We start from the raw sequence: 25,044 nt of genomic DNA on the forward strand, positions 1-25,044 counted from the left end.
TTCATTGAGAGTGAAATGTGAAACTGCAGGCTGTTATCTGTGTAAGCAGTAGGTATAGTAATACTAGTAGCAGTACGACAGCGATAGTTCAAGAGCCAGGCTGGTTCTATGTGTCTTTAATGAAGACAGCAGGCCACAGGCAGCATCACGAGCAAAGTGATACGTTTCACATTTCTGAATGTTAATTACACTATAACCTGCCAGCTTTTTCTAAACCCGTTTTGGAACTTCTAGAAAAGCACATTGTGATAATGAACCAAAACCTATGTGAATCTTCCACTGTGACTATTCTGAGAGGTGTTATTGCAAAGGAGCATTGAGCTGCGAGTCTGGTGGCAGGATTTGATTTCTCTTTGTATTCTGCCTCTCATTTCTTTAACATATTCCACTTTATCCTCACTCTGCTGTCTCTCACAGCAAAGCTCTTTCAGTTTCTTCTACTGTTTTCTTATTGTTGTTACTAACAGTCAGGTTCATGCTGGCTTTTGGGCTTAGAGAGCTTGTTTTTCTGACTTAGCAGTACAGTAGTCCACCCAGCTGCTGAGCCTCATAGGCAGGCTTGACAACATCCAAGTCTATGGACAGTCGATGACCGCTTCCAGTACAATACTTTCTATAAAGTCTCTTCCCTTTTCAGTTCACTGGAGAGTATATGTGTGTTCTTGAACCCAGCTGTTGTACTGTATTCCTGCCTCATCTGAGTTTATTAGTGATGCATAAACAGGAAGAAAAGAAATTCAGGCACAGAACTAAGAAACAAGTACAGTATTTAGTTGTTTTTAATATTGATCTTGAATTCTTTCCCAGTCTAGTGTGCTTGTTTAATTCGGAGTGTATTTCTAAATTAAATGTTAACAAGGCAGAAATAACACATAGAGCAATATTGAAAAAAACTCCTAACATAGCAATTCATAATACTACAATACGTGAACCAATGTAATACAACTTACAGAACTAATTGTAATGCTATGTCATGGGGGGAAAGGAGGTACATCCAAGACAGGAGAATGAATAGGAGGAACAGCTGAACGTCCATCCGAAAAAGCAGAGAGGCCAGGAGAGAGCACAAGGGGAGAGAATGGATTGGAGACAGGATTGTGCACAGCATTACAGTGAAAAATTGCTGAAATGGGTTGCATAACTGTCAGCATTCTTAAAGGGTTTTATTGTACAAGATTGTGTAAATAACAAAACTGACAAAAATAATAACAGATTAAAAAAGTTACTTTCTACTATATATTAAAAAAGGTACATTCTAAATATAAGTGTAATCACCTTGCTCAAGTGTGTCCAGCATGTATAGGGGTCCCGGTATTCATATTTATAGAAACATATGCCATCATAACCTCTGTTAATTGCATTTAGATCAAAAACATCAACTAGATTAATAATAATAATCGCACCAATGTTAGACAATCTCTTGTTGCCCACTCTAGATACTACTCAGTCCTCTTTACCAGGCTTTGAACTACTTATTTAACTTTGACTTTTGTTTGGCTTTTATGCATATAACTTTATATCTACAAATATCTATGTAGGCATCACTTTTATTTTTTACTTTAAATGGGATCCACAATACATTTGTAATCAGAAAGGCAAAGCCAGCACTCTTGTGTTTCAATTATCTCCTTGACAAAGCTTTCAGGAGCACTCTGGGATTTGGATAACCAGCCCTTGTGGACTCTTTGAGGCAAAGAAATGAGGACCACTTAAGGACTAGTCAGGGATCAGCCGAAGGTCAAGTTAAATGTAATGTCCTTTGTTTCACCGTGAGGAGCTGTGTTCGGGCGGTGTGCAGGTCACGTCTGCAATTTCAGACTCCTTCTCCACGGGCAATGAGAGCAGAACTCCTGAGAGCGGGTGCCCTCTGATGATAACGAGCAAGCTGGTTCAAGATTGGGTTTCTGCTTTACATTAACCTGTGCTTCAGTTCCACTTCAGCGTGACGTAGGTACCCCGGGATGAATGCAAATAAAAGGGTTTTTACAGCTGAAAGTGAAGTGATTCCTGAGACATCTATTGAAGTTTGCACTTCATGATTTGTACAGTAGTAGTAAAAGGCTGGTCAAACTGTACCAGCCTGACCGCACAGCTGAAAGAGGGTTGTGGAGGGGTCTGGTCGAGTTTCAGGGCAACACAGGGCAAGCTAGTAGTCAGCCAAATTGAGACCTGAACATGCCCCCAGCTGGCCTGCTGCTCTTATTGGAATGGGCTGGAGGCCCTAGAGCTTCCTACCTTTGTGCTTCTTTTTGTCTTCTTCAGTCACCCCATTATACAATGCCAAGATAAAATCTGTGAAGCCCCAGTAAGATTATACAAATTATCGTCATCTTTTTTATTCAGACTTTCTTGAAGATTTAATTATGTTTTAGGAGAAACTATACAGAAATAATACAGGACTAACCTAGGTGGTTCACAAACCTTTTCTGGACCCTGTATCCCCTGCCAACGACCCACAGTAGTGATGCCCACTTTCTCCCAACTTGAACGGCTCGATGGCAACAAGATATCAGTGAAGCGCGTTGCCCAGGACATTACAGTCTCATGTCCCACACAGAAGGCTGGGGTTTTTCAGAATGGCCAGACTGCAATAGTTTGAACCAGCCAATAATACCACAGATTAATACAGAAAATAAGCAAAACCAGTGTTGATTACAGGGAAAATAGAAAAATATCTGTCCTTTTCAGGACAGCAGTGTCGAAAAAGTTTATACAGGGGATGATCTGCTTTGTTCAGAAGTATGAGCATGCCATGAGCACACTGGGATAATACTTGTCCTTGTCAATTAGAATAATGTGTGAATATACCGTATGTTATTCATATGTTGAAATTCAAATCTGGTTTGAAAGTATCACCTTTTCCAGCTGACTTATTCTGAATGTGTATTCTTTTCTCCAGGTGGAATGGCTGAAAAACGAGGACATAATTGACCCTTCAGATGACCGTAATTTCTACATCACTATCGATCACAACCTGATCATCAAGCAGGCCCGGCTGTCAGACACAGCTAACTATACCTGTGTGGCCAAAAACATCGTGGCCAAGAGGAGGAGCACCACAGCCACGGTTATTGTCTATGGTATGAGCCTCATACCTGACTGTGCCAGTGTGTGACCCCTTGGACTGTACCTGTGTGTCTCCCTGAACTGTGCCAGTGTGTGTCTCCCTGAACTGTGCCAGTGTGTGTTTCCCTGAATTGTACCAGTTTGTGTCCCCCTGGACTGTACCAGTGTGTCTCCCTGAGCTGTGCCAGTGTGTGACCCCCTAGATTGTACCAGTGTTTGATGCCCCGGACTGTGCCAGTGTGTGAGCCCCTGGATTGCGCCAGTGTGTGACCCCATGGACTGCATCAATGGGTTTAAACACTAAGGCGCTTCTGTTCCACAGACATGTTCACATTTCATCCTTAATCCTTTTTTCAAAATATAACCACATCAATCTGAACTCCCAAAGCTCTGAAAATGTCCTAAGAGATATCTCACTTTTTAAAGGATTTAATCTAATTACACCCTAGTGTGGCACTTCATAAGAGAGGCTGAGGCTGTAGTGTGAATTTCTTATATTTATTTTTCATCTGCTCTCTTGGAACTCTGCTTCTGAGAAAATGATCATAATAGCAGCAATATTGCAGAGAAGATGCAAGTTGCTGCATTTCTTTCTATGTTCTTTACAAGGAATTCAGTACATTTATTTGAGTATTTGATTAAATATGTCAAGAACAGTCAAGGTAGGAGCCCCACCATAATATTTATAACAACAGTGACAAAATAAAGCCGTCACAAAATGCTAGGCACAAAAGCAAACATACATACAGTACACTGGATCTGGATAGGCTGACATTTGGCATCGGCAAGACATTATGCAGACAGTTATACAAGTAGGATATTTTCCTATTTCAAATTTCTTCAATTTGTTGTGCAAGTACCTTCTTTCTTCTTTTGTATGGAATAAGGTACATAGGGGAGGGATCACTTGCATATGTCAGTTTGTTGCACAGACAGTGGTGCACATTTCTTTTTGGAAGATGGTGCTGAGGTGCCGCGACTGGAGTCCACAGATGTTTAATCCATAGTCATATTATGAACTGCTTCTGCACTTGAATTGACTAGACTTTCCTGCAGGATGACAGTCTACTGTACATCAGAGTAAGGGCAGTTGCTCCTTGAACTCTGTCCTGCTTTGTATTACCACTTTGCTGAGCCCTGCCATTGCTGTACTAACTAGAAAGAACAGAAAGCCTGGCAGTTCTGCTTTGAGTAGATTTCATTTATCACAGCCAGCAAGAAATGAAGCCCACGGTCTGAGCTCCTACTGTTTTAAATTAGAAAAAACTGGAATAAATTCAGGCCAGTAGTGCAGCTCTTTGTGCAGTTCAAAACACAGACCATCCAAGGCCAGGTGTGGGAGTCAATGTCTTAACATGAAGGAGAAACATAACCTTGAATAACCTGTTTTTTGTCTCTTAACACTGCTATTCCTATGACATTCCTATTGACATATAAGATGAATATACTAGAAAAAAATTGTATCCCTCTTTTGCATTTTAACTTTTTTTCACTCCATATATCTCTGAATAAAAAAAAAGGTTTTTTTTTAACAGTTTTAAAAGCAGGCCCAGCCAGTTGGACATAGAATAGATAACATGACGTTACCAATGATGACTTTCTCAGTGTTCCTAAGCATGATTGTTACTGGAATTTTAAAGCTGTTCTTTTTTATTCAAACATTTACAGAAGGGCTCATCGTAGGTGCTCAGTGTATGAAGGTTTTATTTTCTCATACTTAGATGCACTGTTTGTCTTTCATTTTGGTTGGTATCAAATGCAGTGAAAAGAAAATAAGTACTCCGTCAAACAAATAGGACTTGCATTTCTGATCTCTCCTCAGTGAGGCTAATCCACACATTCAGCATCTGGCCAGAATAAAAAAAAAGGTGTAATTGGAAAGATACACTTAAAGGATGAGGATTTTGTTACACAGAAGTCAGTGCTGATTCCTCCTTCCCCTCCTACTGTTTCCAAAGTGAACCTTTTCATGTACTGTAGCTGTTGACGTACGAGACTCAAGACGTCTTATGAGGATTCATTTTTTTATGTTTACTTCACCTCCTTTTCATTAAAAGCCCACTTCCAAAAAAATAAAGCATGTGATGTATGGTGCAAATGACAATCGAATGCAAATTATGTAGAAATAGTTTTATTTTGTAGTGTTAAAATGCGGAAGGGTCTTAATCTGTTTGTGATTTTGGCACAATCCTTTCCCGTTTAAGAAGTCATTAGTGCTGTCAGTTATGACTATGTTTGGCTGAAGAAGTCTTTGATGTTGGTTCATCCTCTGAAGTACCTCACTGAGGTACAGAGCCTGTTAATTTTCCTTCCTTTGAAGCAGTAAATGAAGAAACGAGAAAGATGACAATGTTGAGAATATACTTAACACAGCATAAGGTGAAAAATCAACAATTACAGCAAACAACAAAGCAACTAGACTTCCATAGATTAATGCTTTCAAAAACGGATTTCAGGATAATTCTAGGTGGGTGGGAAAAATGTATAATAACTTGCCACATAATAATAGTTTCTGGTAGTTTCTGCAACTTAATAACAAAACATCTACATACTGAATATACACCTCGCTGCACTACATGTAACAGGTCATATAAGGCGATGAGAAATTAGTTTTTTTTCTACTATAAGCAGTAGACTTTTAGAACCAAACACAAATAAACCTGACCAACTTGGAAGACAGAGTATAGTTTAAAGATACTATTACTAAAATATTCTAAAATTAGTGCCTTGCATGGACATACTGGAAAAGATGGTATGCCCATGCAAGACATTCATTTCAGAATGTAGTACTGCACATTCATGTTGCATCATTGTCTGTTTTGTAGAGATTCCTCTAATTCGTTACGCATCTCTGTTTTCTTGTTTTGCATAAATTTGCTCCAGGTCTTTGCTGTGGTTAGGTATCCTCGGTGTTACCTCAATGTGACCTCAGTATCGCCTCAGTGTGGCTTCAGTATTGCCTCAGTTTGGCCATAGTATTGCCTTAGTGCAGCCTCTGTTGCCTGAACGTTGCCTCAGTATTGCCTCAGTGTCACCTCGGTATCGTCTCAGTGTGGATTCGATATAGCCTGAGTATCACCTCTCTTCTACTTCAGTGTGGCCTCAGTGTCACTTCAGTGTTGCTCTCTGTGTCTGTTGCAGTGAATGGAGGCTGGTCCACCTGGACAGAGTGGTCTGTATGTAACAGCCGCTGTGGCCGTGGATATCAGAAACGTACTCGCAGCTGCACCAACCCAGCCCCCCTGAATGGAGGAGCTTTCTGTGAGGGACAGAACATGCAGAAACTGCCCTGCACTACGATGTGTCCAGGTAGACCACAGTGTCATCGCCAGAGCCTTATCTATGGTTATTATGGTCTGTTTTCTGTGGTGCTGTCTTTTTAGTGTCTTAAAAATGTTAAACAAAAACCTTAGTTAATTCAGCAAAATAATCATACTTAATATAATTATAACATAATTTATATGTTAACATTCCAGCAGAAGGCCAGTATGTTGCCTTTTGAAAAAGGGATGCAGCTCGCCAGGGTCATCAGAGTTTCATTGCGGAAAGCCTCTTAAACTGAAAATGCAGTAAAAAAGGAGGTATAGGCAATGTACAGGCACTTTGTTTCTAAACACCCTCCTTACTGCTGCTCAGGAGCTTCAGTTGTTTTAGATGTTTAGTCCTTCATGGTAGAGGATGTCTCTGAACTGATCTTCTAGGGCGGTGAGTTGAGGACAGTGGTGATGGATTGTGGACAGTGATAAAGTGAAGACAGTGGTGAGGTGGGGACAGTGGTGATGTGTAGGACAGTGGTGATGAGCTGAGGACAGTGGTAAAGCGAAGACAGTGGTGATGAGTTGAGGGCAGTGGTGAGCTGTAGGACAGTGGTGATTAGTTGAGGACAGTGGTAAAGCGAAGACAGTGGTGAGGTGTAGGACAGTGTTGATGAGTTGAGGAAAGTGGTAAAGTGAAGACAGTGGTGAGGTGTAGGACAGTGGTGATGAGTTGAGGACAGTGGTAAAGCGAAGACAGCGGTGAGGTGGGGACAGTGGTGAAGCGGGACATAGTGGTTAGGTGGGGGTATAGTGGTAGGCCTCATCCTCTTCTCTTGTCAAAACCTAGTGGATGGTGCCTGGACAGAGTGGAGCAAGTGGTCCACATGTGGCACAGAGTGTACCCACTGGAGAAGGAGAGAGTGCGGCGCCCCTGCACCCAAAAATGGCGGCAAGGATTGCGATGGCATGGTGCTCCAGTCCCAGAACTGCACTGATGGCTTGTGTATGCAGAGTAAGTACTCACTCATTTGCCAGTCCTCCCTCTCGCATGGAGGAGAGGGCACCTGTCTCTTGCGCCATGTACAGTAAATATACTGTGTATTGTCCTGAGCTTCATGATCTCTCGTCCTGAGGTGATGAGTCCTGACAGGACAAAACATGTCTCCATCAGGAAAATAAATATGTTTCAATGTAGATGGTACAACAAAAACCAGTTCAGGTTCAGGTTCAAAAAAGTTCAGGTCTGACAGGGAAAGGGCTATGGCACTCAGATCCAAGTGTTTAGAAAGGTATCATTTAATCAATTTCTTCCCCAAATTCTTTGTAAAATCCCAACACTAGCTCACACACACAAGAGCACATGCATGGGACTCAACAGTCTCCAGTGCCAGCATCTGGTAGCTGTTTTGGCATTAAGCAACTGTGAACAGCTGTTCGCTCCCATTTTTCCAGAGTGTATCTGTGCAATTGCCAAGTGTCTGTGGGTATATTTTTGCAGTAGCTGTTTGAACAGGAAGTGACAGGGAAGGATACCTGTGCTGAAAACTGTGTTTAACAGGGAGAGGAGGCCCTTGGAGACCGGAAACAAAGCACTGCCAAGTACAGTCAAGCAGAATTAAACTTTCTTTTTTTTAAAAAACTAACAGTGTAGATTATCAGATGTTTTCTGAAACATGAGTGAAAGCAATTAACCCAGTTAAAGGATACACATTATGGAGCTATATGTATAAAAGGAAGCACACGATCTAGCATAATTATACAACTGAGATCAGAGAGATTTTGACCTTGTTTTTTCACAATTCACATGATTCAACATTACAGATGATTTGAAAATCGGGGCCATAAGGCCATTCTAACTCACATAAATGAGAGTAAGAGTTTCCATGCAATTAAGAACAATGACATGTTTTGTTGTTTGGCTCTAGTTGAACAAGCAATGGGGAGTTTTTTTCAGTGCTCCTGTAAGCACCTGTGATGAAGTCTTGAAATCTGTCCCATTAGGAATTACAGCCCTAACATTTCATTGTAGCTCAGGGCTTTTGTTGTGACAGATCACAGAACAGCACCGGGCTGGTATTGGTATTGAACGTTGCATTCCTTAAGAGCTGCTGTTGTAAATGAAAAAAACAAACATTTTTTCAAGAATCTATGTCAGAGTTTGTTACAGGCAACAGCCTTGTCTAAATGCTAGCAAAATCATCCGCACTACCAAAAGATAAAAGACACCATTACTCTGTAAGTGTCTGTGCTTTTACTGAAAGACTATTTAGACAATTCTGTATAGCATAAAGGAAACCAGGTATTAGAATGATTTGCTTTTGTTGCAAAATATCATTGTTGCTTTTTCTCCCTTGTCTGAAATGAATTTATGATGGCGTCTCCCACTGTCTGATAGATGGGCAGTTTACACTTTATTGCAGTATAGATTTACTCTCATTTCCCTCTATTGATTTTCTGTGAGTTAAAAGGGTGTAGGCAGTTATGTCCTTACTAATCACTGTTTCCATGTACTTTAGGAGAACTCCATATCCTTTAAAAGCTCATAATGCTGCAAACAGAATATCATTGCAATTTGAACTTCTTCCATCCATAGGGATCTCTCTCCAGTAACAACCCACTAGTTTTATGTATTTATTATATAGACATTACATCTTCACATTATTATATTAATTATTTTTTCCTATGAGGCCAAAAATGACTTTTATTTCGTTTTAAAAGCTTTTGTTCTTTTTACACATAATGAGCAGATTATTTTTTGAATTGATGAAATAGTTATGATCAAGCAAACTGTCGTGTACCCCACCTGTTGTAATCATTTGTATTACCATTTATATTATATGCCATCTTTATGTCATTTAAATGCCATTATCTGTCATGAGAAACAGCAGGTGCTGTTGAGGTTAGAACAAGCATTCTGAGGGGCTTATCTGCAATGTAAATATCTGTTTTCCTAATATTCTTTGCGCCTTAACCTCCGGCTGATTTCCTTTATGGGAAGCCGGAATAGTGTATCATGTGGTGCATTTCATTCACGATTTCTATCTTTTTCATGTGCCTTCATTACCGACAGCGCTGCCACATGAAAATGAGCTCCCATACCAGATATTGTGCTCTTGTTTGCCAAGTGTGTCCAGAAGCCTGGTGTATCTATCAGGCTCCTCTTTCACCCTATGTGGCACCACAGACCAAGCCAAAGAACTGCCTGTGTTCGGAGGGCTGCTCTGCTATATGTTGAATTGTACTTTAGTTTAATCTACAGTTGCTGACACACTGCATCTTAAATAATGAAATTTACTTTCACATCCTAACTGCTGTTAGGATGACAGAATAATGAGGTGTCCACTAATCATGGGAAAATATCGTTTCATCCAGTTTTTTATTGCACTCATTACATTAGTGAACGTTCCCTCGTTTCTATAATGCGGAGGCCAAAGTTAATGTCTGCAGCTGTGCTGTGCATTTTCTCCATGTAATGCACATTTATATTTGCTCATTTTGAAGAAGGTTGTTCTGCCTATCAGCCTGCAGATGGCTTTTGCTCCTCAGTGGGCTGAAGTGCCCACACTGCGCAGGCTGCCGGTGTGTAGCGTCGTGCGCTGTGTCTGTAGCACCTGTGTCTCAAGGTGAGGCTAAAGGGAAACGTGCTTGTCTGGTCCATCTCAAAGGGACAATGTTAGTGGTGGAGCCCATGAGGTACTGGATTTTTCAGAGGTGAAATGTGAAGCTGGCAAGGGACTCCACATTGGCCTGATCCAGTGAGATCCTTTTGAAGGTGGACTCTACATTAAAACAGCAGGACAGAACGCTTTGGTGCCACTGCTGTTCCAGAGCTTGTGGTTCTTCTGTGGGGAAAGAGGCAGCATCAGCACCTGGACCCACAATCTCCCAAGCACCTCGGCACAGGACAGGTGGAATTGAGATGGAACTGAGCTGTTTTTGTGTGCTTAATTAATTTTACTGCATGATCACCATCTGTTGCCTCCTTTGAGGAACTTTTGAGAAACCAGAGGCAGCTGAACTGGGTGTTTAAATCCCATTTGGCGCTTCCTATAGACAGTCACAACATGCCTTTTTTGTGGTGGTTTATTTTTTTAGAGAGCTATATTGGGCTGGAAACAGAGACACGCAGGAGGATAAAACAAAGATGTGTTTTTAGCCTTTTCACATATCACAACATGATAAAGGACAATCCCACTTTAGAAAATAAATATGTGAGAGTCCCCTTGGCATCTGGTATAAAAGGTCAAATAGTGTGAATCATGTAAATAAAGGAAATACAAATCTTGGCATTCTTTTTCTCGGTGTACTATTAATTTATTGTAGCAGTCATTAACTCACCAGTTAGTCAAAGTACTGTAGATCCATTAGCATATAAGATCAGTTACAAATAAAAGAAGGCCACTTTTGTCCCTGTTTCATGTTTCACTGTTGGTTCTGAAGAAACCCACTTCTGAAGAAGCCTATGAGGATTTTGAATACGCGTAACAGTTCCACTCATAACCTTTTCTGTTCAAGACTAAATAGGTTCAATTATTCTATCCTGTCAGTGCAGGACATTCCCTTAAGTCCCAGAATATATCTTATTGCTCTTTTCTGTACTGCTTCCAGAACAGCAATATCTCTTCTATAATGTAGTGACCCAAACTGTGCACAGTATTCAAAGTGAAACCTAACTGTTACATTAAAAAACATAACATCCCTTAATTTGAATTCTACACTTTTAACTTAATTAGAAAAGGAAGACCCTCAAAGGTTAATTTGGAAGGGGAATGGAGGCTATTGATCCATCCTATTTAACAGATACTGTAGGCCATGATTTCATTTCTTTTGCATGTTAACATTGGTGTTGTTGGGCCGTTTTCTCCCGGCCGGCTGCTTGGGTGTTTAACCTGCGATTAGAGAAGCCCAGCTCCCAGTGCTTTCATCGAAGAGCAGCAGCCCGGCCTTCTAATTAAATGAGAATGCTGCCGGAGTCGATCGGAACAGGCCCAGGGAATTAGAACATATGGCAAGGACAGGGGAGAGTGGCTTATCCGTAGGCTAATGACCCTCTGTGTTTGGAAAGGAAAAGATCCATTTGAGTTTCACCCCAAACACAGGCTTTAAGCGCTTTAAAAGTTAGTGACTTGAGACCATTTTTCAGCTAAAAAAATCCAATCTGCCTGCTCATTAGTTCTTAATGAAGCACTAAAATTAAGCTGATAGATGCTAAATCTCTATCGTCTACAAAAATGGGAGCTTTAAGCCAACACTAAATAAAGAGAAGAAAATGTCATTTTTCATACCAATGATTCGTTTCCATTTAATTTAATTTTCATTTCACCTTTTCTTTTAAAGGTTTATTTTATCAGATTTCAACTGAACAGAAAACCCAGAATGACTTTGGATTTTCATGTGAGTTTTTGCGTTTTATGTTCCTTTTTGTTTCATAGTTACTATTTTTTGTGTTATGTTTGTATTCATACTCCTTTCACCTGGTCTTCTTTCCTGCCCTTGGATTTTATTTTCTGGGATTGATTACTACATCAGTGAGCTTAAATTCAGTATCTCTGGCGTTGATATTATATTCTTTCCAATTTCCTAAAGACAACTTGTACTGGTGTTCCAACAACAAAATTTTATTGCCTTTTCTTCTTCCACCAGCTGAAAGGTGACAAATTTAATGGGAGCGTGTGCTCACTGGTTCTTGAGCTGTTGTTATATATCATTACATCCAGTTCTTTCAGTTTGCATTGCTTGGATTTTGCAATTTAATTATGTTCAAAGAGAGATATATTAATCTGAGTTATACATTTTAATGTGTTTGTATTTAGCAGCTTCAAAGCACACTAGTAAGATATGCCTCTTTTGGGATATCAGTGAAGTATCTGAAAAACATAGCAAATACATATTCTGGTCTATAATTTTTGCTCTTCAGGAGTCAGTACTGGAAGCTTGCTTATCAACCAAGATGTAAATTCTTCCAGTTTTTATACCACAGTATAACCTGACCCTTGTGCTCACAGAGACAACAGCCTGGCTGAGTACTATAATTCATGAGTCTTGTCAGTTGTGCTGTACCTCTCTCTCCCAATGTATTTACACAATGGCTCAGATTGAAACTGGTAGATTGACGATTTAAAGTGACCAGTATCCACCATTACCCACCACTAAAAACAGAAGACCACGCAAGTGAAGACGAATCAGGACTTCAGAATGATGAAGGAATGACTTTTCGGTAGCTAGTAGTCTTGTGAGTGGCACCTTGGTACGGCGATGGTAAAACTCTGCAGTGACCGCTGCTAGGATTTTTCTCATTACTACTGGGCATTGATGTTCACCTGCAAATGAACATCCATAAATATGATTGGGACAGTGACATGCACTGTAATTTAAAAAATCAAGTCACCGTATAATTTTGTTTACCTGACTTGTTAAACATGTAAAATCAAACCACAGCAATTGCAATATGTTGGACAAGGACATATTGTCAGTAATGACGTTGTGCTGGTTTAAGCCTACCATGCAGTGTGGGTATTTTAAAACAGTTGAAAGAAGAACATAGAGCCTCAAGCAGTACAGCACATAGAGCTATTCCAAAGTTGGTCACTGGCCTTCTTTATGAGATGTAGATGATGGGATTGTAGGTCAGCACACTATTGGAGCTGGGAGAGCCCGCAGCCATGAAGAGATCGTTCTTGTATTAGTGTTATGGTAAAAAAGCCACAATGTTTTTTTTGACATTTTAACCTAAACTCTACCTTGAGTGTCTTCATCTCCATATTGGGCTTCCCAGGCCCCTTATTTCAAAAGTTGATTGAACTTGCCTAGTGTGGTCAAAGGCAGTCTTGTTAACTGCATATTTGGATGTTTGTTAGAAACAAATCTCCTCAATGTCTTAGAGGTCTGTGGTTAGCCAAGGGAAATTAATAGGGCTCATGAAGCCCTAAGACACCCACTCAAGGCCCTCTCAACACTGTCAGTTGGCGTTCACTGTCCACACAGTCTCAGCGGCACTGGTCTAAAGCTCAGTCCCTGACTCCTGAGACTCATCCCTGCTGTGCCCAGTCTACTATGCACCAGCTGCACTGGTCTAGAGCTCAATCCCCGACTCCAGGGGCTTCTACCTGAAGGTGTAAAAGACAGCACAGCTGATTTGTTCGTGAACAAGTCTCTCAGAGTTCTCAGGTTGGTCAATAGCAGTGATTTCCACATACAAGAAGCCCATTCTGGCTCGCTCCAGGTGGTGGAAGTCATGCAGGTAATCGACAGATGTTTTTCTGTACCAGCACAGGGACTTGCTTCATGAATTACTGCCGGTTTGATTACGAGACAAATAGATCAATGGGATCTATTGGACCTGATCTCAAGCCTTTTTCCTTGCCAGAGTCTAGAATACAAGTTACTACGTACTTTTGTCAGCATCAATCGATCTCTTTCAGTGAGCGTAGTTCATCCAGTGTCACTGTTTAAATACCTTTCAGTGTATATAGCCTGTAAGTTACAAGCTGTGTATTTAAGGTCAAAACTGCCTTGTACTGTACTTGTTTGCAGCAGTGTCCTATCTCTAATTCCTGAATCTTATCTGATGAAGCTCTGTAGAGCAAAGCAGCTCAAGATAAACTGTTCCTTTTCCCAAATGTACAGCAGCATCAGAGATTAAAACATGAAATTGGTTTGGTGGTTAGTCGCTTCTGACCTGATTCCTGACCTTGCTTGTGATTATGACTATCTGTGATGCATGCTGTAGGACAGGGCAGCGTTATTTAAATACCAGAATGGGATTATACTGATAACGCTGACAGGGGGCTCACAAGTATTTCAACCACAATAAAAGCTGCTACATGGTGCTCAGGCTGAGTCTTTTAGCCCTGTATGCGGGAGATCACTGGTTCCACTCTAGGCACTGTCATTAGCAAGAGGTAGTACATAAACAGATTAAGTTAGTCAGGCTTTGCTTTACTTAAAAGGTAGCAGTGACCTCCAAAGTGTTCTCCTTGTTCCACAAGATGTGTGCAGGTTGCATCACCTGTGCTGATATGAGGGCTGTGGCAGTGAGCCTGACTTGTTTAAAAACTTGTAACTCCAAAGATGTTGTGTTTTTGAAGAAAAACTGGCCATTCCAGAATAAATCTAAAAAAACCTGAGTGAACATGCCACAGTGAAAGGTGTTTTTTCATTAGTTACTTTACAACTACAATAAGGTACTTTGCATAGATAAAGATAAAATAGTCATAAATGGCTATTCAAGAGCAAAGTAGAGAGGAAAAACACATTGAAATTGCATTCCGTAGGTTGCATTTCACTCTCTGGGACACAGCATGCTTTCCTGGAGATTATTTAAAGGGATCATGAAATTCAAGTGGAGTTTGGTTTGTCCTTTTAAACTACCAAGTGCCTTAGGTGAAATGTGCCTGACAGCAGTGTGCTTGTTACCTGAACTTCCAGACTCAGAGCAATGTAGGTGTCATGTGTCACTGTGCATGTCAAGGCTGCTGGGAAGGGAATTCACCTGTTCCATCTCCTTGTGGACTGTCCTGGAAAAGCAGTACAGGGCAATAAACACCCCCGACTTCAGAAGGCAATGACTTCATTGTTGTTGGAAGAAAACAGCACTAGAAGTAATAGATATCTAAACTGCGTAGAGTTTGTTTTGAACACTGTAGTGGATGAATGGGTGGATGGGAGACGCAATCAGGTCTCAGGCTCAGCTAAAACAACAGGTAACACAGGCAATCTGTGCTGTCCTGGGACCCCACTGACACGGCATCACTGTAGCAGGTCTCGGTGAGACATTGAGCCAGCACTGTAGGGCTGGTGTCTGGATATCATAGCCAAAGGAAGACAAAGTGGCTTGCATGTCATACTGGACAATAAGCGGTTTCTTGTGTGAGTCTCAAGAGAACTGAATTTTAAGTTATTATAAATAAATTGAATCTCCCCGTGAATTCCCTCACACAATAACGGATCCACAGTGTTTAAGGATTTACAGATCATTATAATATGTTTTGCTCAGGAGCTTTTTCCTTTATTTTCAATACAAGGGTTACAGACAGCACTGACACAGGCACTGTAAGGCCATTACAAAAATCTAGTGAGCAGAAAGACTGTATAATGACAGAATCAGAGAGTGAAGTGTTTAACAGCTCCTGAACTAAAAGCAGTGATTCAAAGTAAAGCACTTTTTGATGTATTTCACTGTTGTTTGAGTTCTCTGTTCTTTTACTGTAAATTATAAAAGGTCTGTTTCTTTTTTTGCGTCATGTTATTTATTTGGGTTATGCTTTAGGCTCATTCTGATTTTTGTTTTCTGAAATCTAAATGAGGTCTTTAAAATTACATTGGTTGCAGATTATCTGTGTTGTTGGGTCTCATGCTTTGGGTCTCATTCTGTTTTTTTCTGAAGAGTTGTGAAAGTTGGTGGCAAATCTCCTGTGCTGCCTTTGAGGCTGTGGTGTATGAATATGACAGGCGTGCAACATCTGATTTGTTGTTCACGATCAAATACAACATTTCCTATTCTGAATCCCTATACGCCTGGAGTGAAAATCCCTAGATTATTTGTTTCTTATAGTGTCACTCCTGTAAACAAATGTGCAGTGAGATGTATTAACAAGATGGGTATTAAAGTGCTCTGTACCAAACTCAGATTGAAGAACACCTTTTTATCCGTAAATAAGCTGCATAGAAAACCTGATGTTTAAATCACAAGAGAGACCTCATGCTGCAGGAGCGTATCAGCCTGTCTGCTGCTTTTATGTTGTCTTTGGTTCATTTTACACTCGGCAGTTATTGTTAGAAATACCTGCTATCAGTAATTGCCATCAATTAATGGTCAGAAATGGCTCTGATGTATACATCTTGATTTATTTAATCAGGGGCCTCCATCTCTGGTCCCGGGAGTAAGAGTCTTCTCGTTTCTGATTCAGTCCAGCTTTCAGTTACAGTACTTAATTGAAGCACTTATTCACTTAAAGGGCTACTAAACACTGTATCATAAAACACCAGATACCAACACTGACCACTCCAGTGCCTTAGTAGTATTTATATTCTGCACCATTTGTTTCACCATCTGCATTGCATTCTTTAAAGTACTTTTAATGATTAAAATATAAAAGGTTGGAAGCCAAGAGACTGCACATAAATTTAAGTCTGTGTCAAGCAGTATGAGAGGCTTCAGTTTTCGGAGCCTGCAGACCTGCCCTCTGGTCACAGGCCTCACTCAATGGCTATGCAGAGCTGGGACTGTAAATAGAGTAGTTCTTGTTCTTACAGTTCTGAGATACAGCGCTTCATAGCCTACTAAGGTCAAAGTGACCTTTAGCCACAAATTTAAGAGGTTTGCAGCATAGAAGCTGAAGGCTAAGGATTGGAGTCTGCTAATGATAACAATAAAAACCCAAAGACTCTCTGGAATAATGAAAGCAATCTTGTTCGCTGTGTTAAATGAGGATGTTTTTCTACTAACAGTTTCTACGAGTGAAAATCATTACCTGGAGCTGTTAAGCTACACTCATATTGCCTCCTATATTGAATTCTGACAGTTCTCATTACTATTATAATTACTTTCCATGCTAATTAACTTCCAGCATGCACCTTAGCCACAGCTTCCCTGGTCAGCCTTGTCACATGACAGGGCATCCTGAGCACCTCTGTAGCTGGACTGCACCGTCATCTTTTAACCAGAATCTTTGCAATGCAAGTGCTTTTTTTGTGAGTTGCTTTACATTTTTTAAGCAAGTCAAATTAAATAGTAAGAACTCCTCAGGATGACATTAAAAAGATGATATACTGTACGACACCTTAATGCATCATTGTTTTAAAAATAAACATCTTTGTGCAACAAAGTGACTCAGACAATGCTGATCTCTGCTTGGCACAGTGTGGAGGGATCTCCGGTTCTGGGATTAGTGGGTTATCTGAGCTGACCGTAACTGGGAACGTCCTAAGGAACAAGCACATCTGGCCTGGTGCAACCTGAGCTGAACATCTAAAGATTCCTTACATCTCTAGGACCAGGATTGGAAACCCCAGCTGTCACTGCATTGGTCTTGTTCTTCAGGATACTTCTGGCATCAATTATTTCCTTCAACTACTGACACTGTGTTACATTTGCAAGAGGAATTATTGTAGACCAGCATTGGTTATGACATTAATTGTCCATGTGGATTCAACTTAGTTTCAGTAATTCCAGTCTTGTCCAGTACACTTTCAGAACCTTAGAGTGCATAGAGTTTTATTCAGCTTGTCAGCACATTATATGTTGCTGTTAACCAACATCAGCACTTTGCAGTGTTGAAACTTGTACAGTGTAAAAAGCAAATGAAGAGACTTGGGCTTATTCTAAAGTTTGGAAACCTAAAAACATCTCGATCGTCAAGTGAGATCAGTTCAAGGATTCATTTTCCACACAGAATCGTCTTTTCCGTAGCAGAAATCAAAGGCAGGTTTCAAAAGGCTCTAATTGTCGTTGCTTAATATAACAAAGCCTTTGGTGCAAGTGGCAGATCAGAGGCAGTGCATCTAAACTGGTAGAATTGCCTTCACACATGTTTTGTTTTTACAAATAGTTGACGGGGTTATATGAAGGACATCACAACAGTTTCGTCTTTTTGTTCATTCAGTTCTGCAACGTTGGTACAGCTGGCTTCTTCACGTTATCTCCCACCAGAACGGATGTGTGTAGGATGTTCCAGGAATGCAGTGGGTTAAGAAGGTTGAGTTGATCCAATGAAAGAAAAAGACAGTATTATTAGAATAGCGCCTTACTGATGGCACCTGCAAACCTCTTTTTCATAACATCACTCCTTCTTTAATGGTCTTGTGATTTGCATCTGATGGGCAAAACATCATATAATCTCAGCTTCTAATCGATTGTTCAACATATTGGTAACATGTACATATTTGCAATGTTTTAATACCTGACTTCTGTTTGAATTCATATTCAAAGCACATGAATTATCGGATTTATTTCATATTTGTTTGCATTATCTGTTGGCTTTCATGAGAAATAATTTCTGGCACCTGATGGTGGTCCCAGAATTAAAAAAACATTAAAATATGAGATGCTAAAAGTACAGCCACAGGAATTTCTGTATTGTATTTTAAGAAAGGTCTGGCTCTCAGTCTGAAGGAACCAGGGCACATAAGTTTGGTGACCTCTACATCTGTAGTGCAGAACTGTGTGAAAGGAATTGGTCTGAGGCAATACCTTTGAGATTCTACCTTTGACATCATTGCCATTACGATAACAAGTGTGACATCTGTGCAATTATGACAACAAGTGTGACATCAGTGCCATTATGACAAAGTTCTCAAACAATACTTTCATGTTACTTTGAGCATCCCGATTGTTTGAAGATGAAGTGATACCAACATACATGGTAAGCAATTGGATGCGCAGGGTTGAAGTGGAAATAAAATCTTAAATCTTCTCCTCATAGGCTCATAAGGAGCCTATACTAAACAGCCTCATTATGTTTTCACCTTCCCTTGCCAATGATATTGATCACTTTTAATGTTATAGCGACAAAACTGAAATGTGATGGTTACTTTTGAGATATGGTCTGCCTACAATCATTCTTGAACTAATGTGGCCTCCTCTGTCCTTCATATCTTCAGCTGCCCCAAGCACAGATGATGTTGCCCTTTATGTTGGCATTGTCATTGCTGTGATCATGTGCCTGGTGATTTCGGTGATAGTGGCGCTGTTTGTTTACCGCAAAAACCACCGAGACTTTGATTCGGACATCATCGACTCTTCGGCTTTAAATGGAGGATTCCAGCCTGTCAATATCAAGACTGCTAGAACAGGTAAGAAAGGACTCTTCTTCTACAAAACTGTTCTTTCCTGATGATATAAGAAAGATTGGAGATTAAGGAAGGTCATATTGTTTGTGCTTTTTGTTTAATTGCAAATGTCCTAAGAGTCCTGTGGAAACACAACTGCTTTCCTTTCCCAGTTTCACAGGCACTGGTGTTTTTACATACTGTACCTATTTTAATAACCAGATCCAGGCAGTTCCTGCATTTTCTCTTCAGTTCATATTTAACAGGGATGTGCAGACCACCTGCTTCTTTCCCCACCTTGTCAGATAAACACTTTTCATATTTTCAGTTTTCACTGCTGTCAGGGGTCACTCCTTGTTAAAACAGAGTTTTATAGCCCCAAGTTTGCTTCACAGAAACCCAGTGAATTTCTGTGCAAAGGGCTCGGATACTAGAGGCAGGTATTTTGTGCTTTGAGAGTTTGTATGAGGTTATCGAAGCAAGGAGACCTGTTCTTCTCCTAAGTCACACACTTTGGAAGGAAAATTAAACAGCAAGCAAAAGAAAAATGCAATTTCATTGCCCATTACGACACTAAAGTCAAATTACTTGAAGATAAAAAATGTCAGATTAGAGCTCAAACAGTCTTTATTAATCATGAATGGTTTCCCTCAGGTAAAGAAGGCGTACTTTGTATTAGGTAAAAAAATGTTAGATGTATTTACAGTATTTTTATTTTTCATGTTCTCCCTCCAGAGACTTTCCTGCACTGGCATTTGGAAGACGCACATACACAATTATTTGTTAAATAAGACTGAAAATGAAAGCCAAGTGTGAAATAGATGTAATTTATGCCTGACTCCCAGACTGGTCTTGGTGGCATTTCAGGCAGCCATGCATTCGAATGCACTTCACCCAGACATTGCTTTCTCTTGCTTTCTTGTGAGGAAAGTCTCGGGTTACTATTTAAATAATTATGTTTTATTATTGCGGCTGAGCTCACTGCTAATTAAATTTTAGCTGTATGAGCACATTTCAGAGCTACCAGGCAACAGCAGCTCTCACGTCAGAAAACCATCTGAATGATTCTGTGTGGAACAGCACAAAATGTCCGGAAACAGTAAACTGGAGATTGACTCCATTTGTACCATGTGTTCTGTGGAAAAAGTAGTTCAAATCCTCAATTTCTAATTACCTTAGCTAAAAATGGATTGGATACCTGCTGTGAAACTAAAATACCTCAGTTCCAGTGACGTAAGTCCTGCATTTAGAACTGTTGCTACCCAGCCTCTCTGGGAAGCCCTCATAGTTATACAGTATATAATGTGCAGACATTATTCCTGGGGGTGGTGCTCAGAACCATTTAATTGCTTCAGAAATGAAACACTCTGCACTTGTGTCTGGTGGTTTAGTGAGTCAACCAGGCATGATGCCAGAGCATGAAGGAGAAGACTTGTGATGCCACTAGCGTCTTTAAGCAATTGACCAGCTTGGCCAACAGTAGCACCAGGCAAAACCCACATCCTTCATGGTGATCTGTGTTTCTGTTGTCTGTTCCTTGGCCTGTCATCGTTCAGAGTGCGAACAATGACAGGCTAAACTGTAACTGTTCTGCCAGCTAATGGGGTGTCCAGTTTTTGACATCCATTTTCATGTTATCCATATTCAGCACTAAATCACTCAAATTGTGATTTCAGCACACAAATCCTGGAACACATTTGCTGTTGAACTGAGAATTAATGATCTTCATGATATTCAATTAATTGGCTCATATCCTGGCCACTTTAGAATAATTGTGATGAATAATGTCAAGTTTGAAGTTCAATAGCACTCTGTGTGCTTTCAACACCCACTCAGCAGAATTTTATTTTTTTCTAAGCATTCATCTGTACACCCTTTAGAGATAAACTCATTAAAAAATAAGTACTTCATGCATTTATCCCCATGCCAGTTGGTATCTGAATCAAACTGAATGTATCCCCATGCCACTTGGTATCTGAATCAAATTAAAAATTAACAAAATTCGGAAAGGAGAGGACTTGGAGCTGTGATTTCAGTAAGGCCAGATTAAGAGGATTCTGTGTGGGCAGCTGTAGACAAGGCTAGTCTTCAAGTCCACAAGTTTCAGGAGAGATTGAGAAGGTTGTTTTTTTAAGGATTCTCTGGCTGTTTTAATATTCTGTTACTAAAGCAGAAAACTAGGCCAAGAGTGGGCTCAGCTGAAGCCTAGCTCAGTGTGTGTGTTCTATGTTCTGGTGCTGCCGAGAGGTTGGGAACTAATGCAGAACGCCCTCCACTGCTGGGAATCACATTCTTCCACCCTGCTGTCTCCTGCCCCCCTAGCGGACCTGCTGACTGTCCCTCCTGACCTGACGTCCGCGGCCGCCATGTACCGCGGGCCCGTCTACGCCCTGCACGACGTCTCCGACAAGATCCCCATGACCAACTCCCCTCTGCTGGACCCCCTGCCCAATCTGAAGATCAAAGTGTACAACTCCTCGGGCCTGGTCACCCCGCAGGAGGACCTCTCCGACTTCTCCTCCAAGCTGTCGCCCAAGGTCACGCAGTCCCTGCTGGACAATGAGACCATGAACCTGCGCAACCAGAGCCTTGCCCGGCAGCGCGACCCCTCCTGCACGGCCGTTGGCTCCTTCAACTCCATGGGTGGCCACCTCATCATCCCAAACTCAGGTGCGTGGGAAGACCAGAGCTACCAGAGGGCTCTCCGTCGGCTGCAAAGTCTGGGACATCCTTTTCACAACTGTTTAGCCAGTCAAGAGAAAAACAGAAAGGCTGGTTTGTTGCTGTCTGCAGACAGCCCATCTAATTAATTAACAGTGAACACAGCAGATAATAAGCACCATAATGTACTAATTACAGGTTTCGGGTTCTCTGCTCCATAACCATGTCACCCACTATTTAACTTAAAAAGGGAGAAGCCTAAGAAATAGAAAAGCAAATACTTTCAGTTCACTACAAAATATGTTGAGACTGTGACGGACCTGAAGCTGAGAAAGGGGTGTAGGTTACAGTGAACTCTGCACCTTCCGCAGAGGAAGTTTCGAGTGCAGTACATTCTGTACATGGATGCTTGACTGCTTGTGCAGCATTGTACCAGATTTGCACAGAGAGAATCAACTGTATTTATACCCTGCTGTATTGTGAGTGGAAAATGTTCTCTAAGTTATTGAGGCTCCAGGGAAAAGTAGATCATGTTCCAGTCCCATTTATTTATTTGAGTGCTACCACTCTTCTCCAGATTCAGGCACATCTAAAGATGATAGTGTGTTTTTGCTCTCTCACGTAGCTAAAGCAGTGTAACCTTAAAACCGTGTGATCATAAATCAGATATACATGAGAGTGTGATCAATTCCCTGTTATTTTTTCGTTAATGGAAACTAATGCCTCTTTTCCGCTGCTGGCTCTACCCCGTGTCCTCAGCTTTTCCCAAGTGTAGGCAGTGTCCTTGTCCTGTGGCTACATGGCTCAGAGGCTTTGTGGGGTACAGTGCTGTGGTTTTTTTTTAAAGCCCGTGGTAGAAAAAAAAACTTCCCCCAGTAAGAGATGCCAAGAGATTGGTTTTAGAGTTTTTTACTCTGCAGCTTTTACATTTAAATGTTTAAAGCTCCTATACCTATGCATTTGGTCTAGTTCCAGCTCCCCTGGGAGCAGAAACCCCAAATCATGATATAAATTAAATGGAGCTTACGAAATGCATTTGCAATATTTTCACATATGTTTTCTGCTAAAATATACCATCTAAAATGAAATGTTTGTGTTGCAATGCAGCAGTTTTTCTTCAAACTTAAAAACACTCGTATTAAAATTTGCATTCCTATTCCAGATAATTTTTTACAGTGGAGCAAGTACAGTATGTCTACCTTTGACTGCTTTTAAATATAATTGTACGCGGCTTATCATGGTGTCTTTTAGAAACTGACAAAGTAAAACATAAATTACTTACAACCGATGTAAAACAACAGTAGACACTATCTGGTTTAAGAGCTGAACAATATGGAGTTTATGCCCAATATATTTTAAGCCTTAGTATACACCAATATCTTCTAACATACAATAAATCGTAACCACTGTTTAATAGTAGATGTGTTAGAAATATTTCCAAATTAATATAAATTCCAGATCAGATTCATGAGGCAATTTTAAAATTATGCTTGCTGCTCTAAGCCTGTAAGCACTGACTTTATCAATGCCTTATTTAGTCAGATTATACTTGAGATTTAGGCTGTTAATGAACTACGTGTAGAATACCAGGAGCTCAGTACAGCTTCAGCACTCCTTAAGTTAGTGTTTATAATGTAGTGTCATAAATAACAACCTGACACATAAATTCCCATTACAGGAAATTGTACTAATGTGTTAAATAGGGCTGACTTTATCACATTGAGCATTGCAACTGAGCAGCACGCAGAGGAGCCACATTCTGGAGCAGATGACTGGTGTAGTTCCATTTACAGAAATTGAACTTCTACCCCCTCATGAAAGTCTACTTCCTTGAGCAAATTGCTTAGAATGGAGAAGAATGCTGAAGTCGTGCCCAAGTCCAAAGTCATCCTCATCTTTTTTGCTGTTGTTTAATGGGAAGGGGTTAAGGGGAATAATGCATGTAAATCAGGAAGCAGCAGAATCTGAAATACATACACACTGTGTGTTTTCAAGGAATCAATAACCAAGAGTGTTGTTATAGCCTTAGCAAGTATTAACAAGCTTGACAGGTACGTTAGCTTCTGGGTACATTCTTTTTTTCCAAAAAGTGTGCTGAGATCTAAATGAGAACAGGTTGTTTCACCTTTCTCCCTTTTCCAGTATCCTGACCATTACAGTCTTACTGTAGTTTGAGAGCAGATCAGTGGATTGCAGGAGGCTACCGGTGACTTTGCCTCAGAAATCCATTAACGTATGTAGAATTGGGTTTTAGATATTTTTCAAAACATTACTTTTAAAATTAAGCTTTTGCATCTCGTTCTCTAACCATTAGGCATTCCAGGTCTACCTTTAGATGTAGTAGAGTATGTATCATGTACAGCAGTTTAATGAGTGCTGTAATCTTAAATGCCAAGAATAGAAACTAGTGTGGTAAAGGTAATAATGTTTCATGATAAATGACCAAATGATGACATTAAAGGTACTGCTCTGCATATGTAATACTGTATTTGGAATGAGTACGCAGTTCAGGTTCGAATTTGAAAGGAAATTGTTCTAGTACTCCCATTGTTGGAAAATGTATTTCGAGCACATTTATTATTAAACGTCACCCTTTATTTGTGCAGCAGACAAGCTCAGATTCCCATCAAGCTGCAGCACATCGCTGCACAGCGCTTGAGATCTAGAAATGACTATTATTCCCTGAGGGAGGGAATTAAATTGACTGCAAACAATGCTTAAAACCTTCACTGGCCTCTGGTACCGGTTTTTCAAGCGGTGCTGTTGGTGAACAGAGGGATCAGGCCTTGCAATGTGGGTGCAGGTGTGTGGCAGTGTTGCCCTGCACTGTGAACATGGGATGAGAGGGCTGTGCCACAGGTTTACAAGCATGGATTTTTTGGAGAAGTTGAACAAAAAGAAAAAGTCTCCAGAGAAGAATGGAGGAGTGGAACTGAGATTGAAAAGATTTGCACTCCTGAGAGGGCTTACATTGTGACACAAAAGTTCAGAGAGATGAGGCAAAGCAGAGTTCAGTACCTACATTTGTACCTGTGTACGTACAGACAACCACACTGTCTTAGGCTGAAGTTGAAACACGTGTGACCTCTAAACCCACCACATAGAATCTGCTGAACAGTGAATCCCCAGAGGAGCACTTGTGCACCCTGATGCTCCTCTGGTTCAAAGTTTAGCCTAGGTTTCTTAAAACATTGAGTACTTTTCAAAATCCTTCCAGGAGTATTTGGTGCAGTTAATTTCTGGAGACATTTTATTTTAAAGACAGTGTCTGGGAAATAATGAATTAATTTGT

The 25,044-nt window shown here is 40.6% G+C and overlaps 1 protein-coding gene across 2 annotated transcripts in view; it reads left to right on the forward strand.

Annotated features, from left to right (window-relative positions):
- The window catches only part of LOC148672748 (netrin receptor UNC5C), a 177,983-nt gene that overhangs the window by 135,681 nt on the left and 17,258 nt on the right, over nt 1-25,044 (forward strand). Inside the window, exons 5-10 of one of the 2 annotated variants that reach the window (XM_088628611.1) lie at nt 2,900-3,080; nt 6,208-6,375; nt 7,171-7,335; nt 11,661-11,717; nt 18,924-19,115; nt 21,414-21,761. In XM_088628611.1, the coding sequence (XP_088484737.1) occupies nt 2,900-3,080; nt 6,208-6,375; nt 7,171-7,335; nt 11,661-11,717; nt 18,924-19,115; nt 21,414-21,761 (1,111 nt within the window). The remainder of the gene's footprint in view (nt 1-2,899; nt 3,081-6,207; nt 6,376-7,170; nt 7,336-11,660; nt 11,718-18,923; nt 19,116-21,413; nt 21,762-25,044) is intronic. The other variant, XM_088628612.1, reaches the window with a different exon arrangement.

This window comes from Lepisosteus platostomus, chromosome 4 (genome assembly GCF_059453375.1).
Source record: "Lepisosteus platostomus isolate fLepPlt1 chromosome 4, fLepPlt1.hap1, whole genome shotgun sequence".
NCBI lineage: Eukaryota > Metazoa > Chordata > Actinopteri > Semionotiformes > Lepisosteidae > Lepisosteus > Lepisosteus platostomus.